General features: G+C 39.9%; 1 protein-coding gene across 1 annotated transcript; it reads right to left on the bottom strand.

Annotated features, from left to right (window-relative positions):
* On the bottom strand, positions 1-6,984 carry rbpms2a (RNA binding protein, mRNA processing factor 2a). The gene is made up of 8 exons (XM_079450582.1): positions 6,451-6,984; positions 4,116-4,193; positions 3,970-4,008; positions 3,561-3,623; positions 3,154-3,304; positions 2,783-2,928; positions 925-997; positions 1-850 (listed from the first exon to the last, which is right to left on the bottom strand). Exons 1-7 carry the CDS (start codon positions 6,502-6,504, stop codon positions 932-934), a joined length of 597 nt encoding a protein of 198 aa, XP_079306708.1. The 5' UTR covers positions 6,505-6,984; the 3' UTR covers positions 1-850; positions 925-931.
* Positions 6,985-7,655: the final 671 nt, after the last annotated feature.

Raw genomic sequence — 7,655 nt, 5'->3', positions numbered from 1 at the left:
AGAGCCTCAGATTTCTTTTAATTCTCCAGTTTCACATTCTGAAAATCAACGTTTTACTTTTTTTTTTTTTAAACAATATAATACAGCAATCTCATGTCAGCAGTCCATTTAAACTCTCAGTACTGCCACAGACAGGAAACTTTCAGTATGTAACAAGAGCAAAAAGAAAATCAAGAATTGCACTTATTTACTTCAAACAGGATATAGACGGAATCAACAAGAAAAACGGCAAAAACGAGAACACTAAACTGCTCATACATATACTTATTTTCACAAAAAATGCATAAATATTCATTATTATACAAATGTACAACACTTGTACATCTTTTCTTTTTTTTTGTTCAAATATACTCCAAGCAGACACTGACAAAGGTTTGGTGAGATTGGGGTAGAGGAAGATGCATTCAAAGTTGAAAAGAGAACTCAAAAGTCTGCTCTCACAAATCACACAGAAACAAATAACCAGTGCATCTATCATCAGTTCTTAATAAGGAGAGAAGAGGCGGCGAGAGAGAGAGATTCTGAAAACATTTAGGGTTAGCAAGGACAAACAAGCAAAAATCTACACCTCATGACTGACTGCATGCAGAATATCCTGTCCCCCCAAAAAACAGGCTAGACGAGTGAATGCCTGCATGTGATTGGCTCGTCCTGCACGGATTTGGAAACGGAGAGAGTACCGTGAAGTTTGTCAGCATCCTCTGAATCTCACCACATTCTTAGAGAAAATATTCCTTCATGCTTAGACGGTCCATTAAATAACCCTGATTAAATTAAACGTTGAGCGCAGTTCGGCTTACTTCAAAACAGGGGAAAAGAAAATATAAATCCGGTACTGCACACATGGCATCTGCGGAGACAAAAACACATTAACGCATGTTCAAGAGTTCATGGGCACGGAAATGAGAAATGTTTGATACTCACTGATGTTTTAACAGAATTGGCGGGACTTCCATCCTGGTTGAGAGCTCTCAGATGGAGATGGATACCAGCGCATCTACACAAGCGTCACATTAAGAGATTTTGTTTAATGGAAGAGAAAAATCTGGTGCGTAAGAAAATTCTGTTAAGTCAACAAATAACGTCCAAAGAACCATAAAGCTAAATTTGGAAACCGATGCAGGAAAATAAGTTAAGAATTTTGAAAAGAACATTTCAGCCATGGTAGTACTCCTAGACCCTGAACTCACTGACTGCAATTTATCACTGAATCTATAAACATCTCTCAACAACAACTCATTTTTTCTCATCCTGCATGCCGTCCCAAACCACAAGCACTCCCCTCCCCTCTTGAAAGCCTGAGGAGGACAATCAGCCCGGCACTTCCGTTTCAGCCCTTCAAACTTCCTACATTCTTCTCCAGCCGTCAAACGCTTCGAAATGACTATAGTGGCACACAAAGAGCCCAGAGCCCAGTCCATTAGGATATTAAAGCCAGTGTGCTTTTAATCTCTCCAGTCGGCTTGGTGTGTGGGTGGGGTGGAGAAAGAAGAGTTTTTATTCCTGTTGTTTAACTCCATCCAGACTACATACATACACTTGCCATAATCTGTTTTTTCCTTGAGTTCAACAATACTGACAACTTCTTGCTGTTTCCATGTCAAAGGATTCAATTCAGTTGTGTTAAAATGCTTTCTCCCAGTAAAAATACTCTGGCGGCTATGAGGAACTCTTACTCTCTCTAAAGATCCACAGTGTGATATTGGCCACTGACTGTGATATTGCTCATGGGTCCATTAGCACAGCGACTCTTCTCACTAGGAGGATAAAACATTTTTCAAGCCCTTTGAGATCGTTTCATAACACACTGTCTCAGGGTGTCGTTCCCAACATTAAAGAAAATCTTCCGAACTAAAAACCTGCAATGTGTAGCAATACAGAATTCATGGTTACAATTGTACATTTACAACTATTTAAGTGAAACCTAATACAGGTCGGCTCTTCTAAAACAACCATTTCAAATAAAAACAATTTTTGTTGTACATGCAACTTATAGACAACATTCAAGCTTTAAGTGAACGGTGTGCAAATTGTTAACACAATTGCTCCGTCACAGAAAACTGAATTTAGCTAAAATTGGATTTAATATGAAGGTATAAACAATGGTACAGGCAAACTAAAAGGATTAAACCGACATTATAGCTCTACAACACATTCCAATTTTTTCCTCCAAAGAAACAGCAGTACATCTCAAGAGACTCTTACAAGTAAAACCACTTCTTCTATGACCTTTAGCTCTCACTGGGCTGTTACCGTGACAACCGGACCATCCAGCCGTTCGATCGATCAACTCGCTGTCAAGATTCTTCTAAATCAATCACGTTTCATTAGTTAAACAAGTGAACAATAAAAGTCTTTAATAAACAATAACTTAATATCTCAACACTTACAGGTGGACCTTAAGGATATAAAACAACACGATGCGTTCAAGGCGACTGTTAGCGAGGAAGGATGTTCCTTCCAACAGATCGTAAAATATATTTTTTGGCTAAAGTTTAACCGGCCCTCTCAGTGCACAGACTCACTCAACGACAAAGTCATAATCCAAGCCCAGATGCAATTAAAACCAGCTTTTCTCTAACTTAGCAACACTCGCAGGCCAAAGAATGCCCTTCAGAGGGATTCTGGGTAATCAGGTTTGTCATATTCAGACTTACCTTTAGTAAAGACAAACGGTTTTATCGAGTATGTCACAGCAGTGCAAACTTCAGATGCTAGTATGCAGCACATAAACCTCCTAAAGCAGAAGAGAGATGGGGCAACACATCGGCCGGTCACTCACCTGGGCGTGCAGGGCAGCGGCTGCAGCAGCAGCAGGGTAAGTGAAGGCGGCGTGAGGCAGGCCTGGGGTCAGTTCAGCGGTGTACAGTGGATACGGAGCCCACGCCTCAGGGGATGCTGGGATCAGTGCTGCCCCCGTCAGGTCATCTAGAGTCCCAAAGACAAGAGTAAGACTTCGTGAGTTGGGTAAAAAGGCACTTTAAAATCTCTTAATACGGATGACGATTACAAATTCATAAAGGGCTTTTTAGACCACGCCATTTTATTGATCTAGCTAGCTTTGTTAGCATGAAGATAAATCTGGGTCGTTTCTTTTCCATCTTAAGGTTCTGCAACATTATGATTTTAGCAAGACTGCAGTCGTTTACTCACAAGGGTCTCGAGCGATGAAGTGCGCCCCAAGAGCCGGATGCAGGTTGGACGGGTTCGGTGTGGCCATCAGTTTACTCTTCGCCATCTTTGTGTTGGCTTTAGCAAACTCCAAACGCAGCGTTTGTGGGCTCTCTGGATCAAAACGGATTCCCTGAGAATGGAGGAGATCGGAAACCTTGAGAAGGTGTACAGCAATTTAAATAGCATCTTGCTTATGACCATCAGGTATTCTACATTTAGGCCATGACGTCACAAAACCATTAAAGGTAACTTTTCTCCTATTATGAAGAGCGCAGCAACCAAGTGGCCCTTTTAGGAGAAGTGTAGAGGACACTAGCAGAGACCGTCTGATAAATAATTAAACCTCGTAGTCACGTCAGCTTACTGACGGATCAATGATCACTTACGTTCAGCGCATTCTTCGCCGCTTCGGCCCCAGACCTGCTGTCAAAGGTAACAAAGCCCACGGGCTGTATGACGGACAGAAACACAGACGGAGAAAAAATTAATCGGCATAGCCAAACGATGTCTCAAATATCATGTCATCAGTATTAGTTCAAGTCGTTTAAACCTTGCCAGGAGGAGTTTCTTAATATAAAAAAAATCTAAACTTTGCATCATTACAAAAAGTAAATGTCGTCATTATTATTATAAATGAATGTACAATTGAATAAGAAGATGTATTATCGTTGTTGGGCTTTTCTAAATTTTTGCTGCGACACGATATGTGCGGTTTATTTGTCAACTTCACAATTATATTTAAAAATATTTATAAGACGCCCAAACAGATCAAAAAAGTAAAAGATAAAAACTCACCTGTTTTGAGGTCAGTTTTATGAGAGATCCTTCATATCCCTGTTTCAGAAAAGCATCAGACAATTCCAAAATTAGTCAATTCAAATCCTCACCTTAGCCAAATAATAACCAATAACAAACAGTTTTATTAATGACCTCAAGCTTACCTTAAAGGGTCTAAACAGCAGGTAAAGTTCACGTGGTTTGATATCGACAGGCAGGCCGCTGACAAAGAGCGTTCGTACCTAAAACAAGGAAATGCCTACATGACAACAGCACGCACACAAACATGACAGATACCAATGATCCGTGACCTCTGACCAATGAAGGCCTGTATAAGCATACGCTTCAATAATGCTCCCCTGAAATAAAAAAAATTCATTACAACTACCTTTCATTTTCTCTCTTCCTATCGCGTATCTCCGTTTTCTTCAGATATTACTATGTGAGATTGAATGCGTTCAGCTACAATCACGAGGCCGTGTTAGTTTTAGTGCGCAGAAGTGTGTGTGCGTGACCCTCAGCATGGATGCAGAAACGTCTGCAGGCCATAAACAGAATCTCCGCTCGAATGAGAGAAGAAAGAAAATGTAGTTTAACCCAAATTAACAGGATGGATTAAATGATACAGTGAATAGAGTAAAAACACTGCAGTATAAACAGAAGAACTGGCACAGTTTTTAGGGGTCACCTTGAACTTTGAATTCAAAGAAAAAAACCAACACAAATCAAGTCTGAATTTCACAGATTCGAAAGTTACTCAAACGCAACAAGTGTTTAAAACCGATGTAGTTACTTCAAAGATCTACAATCAAGGAGAGATTAGAGTGGAGGAAGCACACGGTGTGCTTTGACCTTTTACGGAGAAGCAGAGAGAGAAGAGAGAGAGAGAAGTACAGTATGCTTCAGCATGACCCTCTCATCACTTTGGTGAATGGACATAATCTGAAATAATTTTTCGTGAATCTCATCAAATTGATCTTTATATTAAATGTTTTTGCAATTCTTGTATTAATATTAAAACGGAAATGTGATGCGTAGCAGTTGAGGGCATGGTCATATGGTACTCTATGAAATACCTTGGGGTGCAATCTTACAGAAACATTCAACATCTTGGAATACGATTTAAATAATCACTAATGAAAACTAAATCGACTCCCAAAAAATGACTTTTGTTCTGTTGAATACAAAAGACATTTTAAAGAATGTAGGACAGCATACAGTTCTGGGACACTTTTAACTACCATTGTATTTTTCCTACCATGGTAGACAATGGGGGACTATTTCTGTCTGGATATTAGCATTCTTCCAAATATCTTTCCCTGGATTCATCAGAACAAAGTCTATACAGATTGGGAGCAACTCGAAGGCGAGTAAATGACCGAATGTTTATTTTTGGATTAAATATCCTTTTAAGATCTCTTCCACTTCGCTTCCACCAATACAGCGGCCACTGGAAACCCGTCATTTCCTGCCAGGCTGCGGGGGACCGATTGAGACACTGTCACTGTAAACTCGGTTCAGCATCTGTTCTGACGTTTCTGAAATATAAAACTTGAGCAACTTCTTCCAGCAACAGAGAGGATAAATAAACAAAAAGGACAACACTCATACTGCCCATTGTTTGTTGCGCGGCTATTTTTCAGGGGTCAGTGAAATAAGATGTAGAGTTCTCAGGACAGAAATAAACAAGGCTGATGATCACAGGTCCGGGCTTGAACAGGGCACAAACGCTCTGACCCAGTGCTGCACAAAAACAATGACAGGACACTACGCCCTATGAAACCCAGCCCAAGACCCCTCCAACCACAATGAACACTACCATGGTTCTTATACAGTCACCATAGTTTAGCTTCTTTTGTAGTAAAACCTCAACCACAAATTTACACTGGCGTTAAGGCCAATGCAAAAAACCTGCCGTTACAACCCATGGTTGGGTGAAATATGGACAAACCACACATTGGTTTAAATTAGTGGTCTATATGTGACCCAACAGTGAGTTAAAGATCCATGGCAGTAGCTAAACCAATGGAATTTTTTATTAGTAGGCTAAACAATACAACAACAAAATGATAGCTTGCTTAATAAACCACAAATCATTTTCACAAATAATAATAAATAATGTTATATATTAAAAAAATATTTCCAAAAAAGTATTTAAAATACCTTCTGTGCTAAAAAAAAAGTGAGCACTTCATTCATCCACACAGTAACGAGTGCGCGTGTCATCAGGTGAGTCCCTGTACTGGTAACATTAAGATTAATCATCAACAGATTCACATTCCTCTCTCAGCTCTATAAACTCCATTCTTCTCCTTCGCAAACACAAGCATTCAAGTAAATAAACCCCTTTACAAAACTCGAAACGCCTTTGGAGACGCGCAACGCCACTTCTCGATGAACTTCGTGCCAAACGCGCCAAGTTTCAACCGTCTCGCGCCGGGAGACACTTTTCACGTCAACGAAGTGAACTTGATGTTTACTAAAGTTTATTGCGCTTACCTCCTCCTCTAATGAAACACTGGCGTTCGTCTCTGAATCTGACTTCAGACTCATTGTGCAACTTTAACGCGTCGTTGTGCCAGAAAAACAAAAAGATCACTTTTCCCTGTTGGTGATTTTTCCCTGGTGTGCGTTAAAGTTGAGGAAGAAAGTCTCGGTGTCTCGTGCTCAGGTGAAGCCGTGAGTTAAAGCCAGAATCCGAAAATAAAGGTGAGAGGTGCTCGGTGAGGGTGAGAAAGGGAAAGGAGGTGATTTTTGGAGTTTGCTTTTCCCCCTCTCGCTCACATCAAGCTCGTTTGAGTTGAAGTGGAAGGAAATGAGAAAAGAGGAACCGTGGATAGATTTAAAGCTGGAGTTGAAAGTCTCTGCTCTTCTGTCCTATTAGCGGATCAATCAGGTCCAATGCGCGCACTCGAGCTTCAGATGGGACTCAGCTGCGCGAGGCCCGGCCCACATCACCATCATCTGCATATCGGACCCTGCCTTCATATCTAAACCCTCCTTTACATCTTACCCCTGTTTAGCTTACATGTCATCTCAACCTGTCTTCGTACTTCACCTTTATCGTGACGTACATGTATAACCCTAATCTAACCAAAATACCTCCTTGCATAGTATATATATATATATATAATAAAAGAGGAAAACATGCCACAATATCAGTGCATCACACATTTAGTCATTTTTTTTTAGCAGACGCTTTTTAGTAAATAACTCACTCACCAACATTTGGACATTTTACTGTTCTTAGATTACATGTTGTCAATTGTTACTGTAAATCTTATAGCTCCAGGTGTTTTTATTTCATGTATATATATATATAATATATTTATATATATATATATATAATTCTGCTTTCTTACTCTGCGAAAACTTGTTGTTTTTAAATCTTTTATTGGTAATTCATTGATGTTAATTTACCTCTATCTGTTGTTACCACACTTTGAAGAAAATGAATGAAACCCCCTTATTTACTTTACCAGTTAAGGAAACAGTCCGAGGATTCTTGGCTCCACATTAAACATATAATTTGATTTGTTCTGTCTAAATCTGGCATAAATACTGAACACAGTTTCTTAGAAAAAATCTCACACATGGTTAAATCTAAAAGAGGACTCGTATGTCTGTGATCTCGTGCCTGTCCCGCATGACGCGCGCGTCAAGGTCTCGTGGCCGCATGTTTTATGATAAGTGCGCGTGAGTCT

Source organism: Barbatula barbatula (genome assembly GCF_947034865.1).
Source record: "Barbatula barbatula genome assembly, chromosome: 25".
Taxonomy (NCBI): Eukaryota; Metazoa; Chordata; class Actinopteri; order Cypriniformes; family Nemacheilidae; genus Barbatula; species Barbatula barbatula.
The sequence above is the reverse complement of the archived record's forward strand: the minus strand, read 5'-3'. Positions and strand labels throughout refer to the sequence as shown.

Excerpts from the sequence above, each read along its gene's own strand:
- rbpms2a (XM_079450582.1), bottom strand. The coding sequence starts at position 6,504 with ATGAGTCTGAAGTCAGATTCAGAGACGAACGCCAGTGTTTCATTAGAG. Across the intron at positions 3,305-3,560 it reads CGGCGAAGAATGCGCTGAAC|GGAATCCGTTTTGATCCAGA; the intron begins GTAAGTGATCAT and ends CTCCATTCTCAG. Across the intron at positions 998-2,782 it reads CCGCTGCCCTGCACGCCCAG|ATGCGCTGGTATCCATCTCC; the intron begins GTGAGTGACCGG and ends ACGCTTGTGTAG.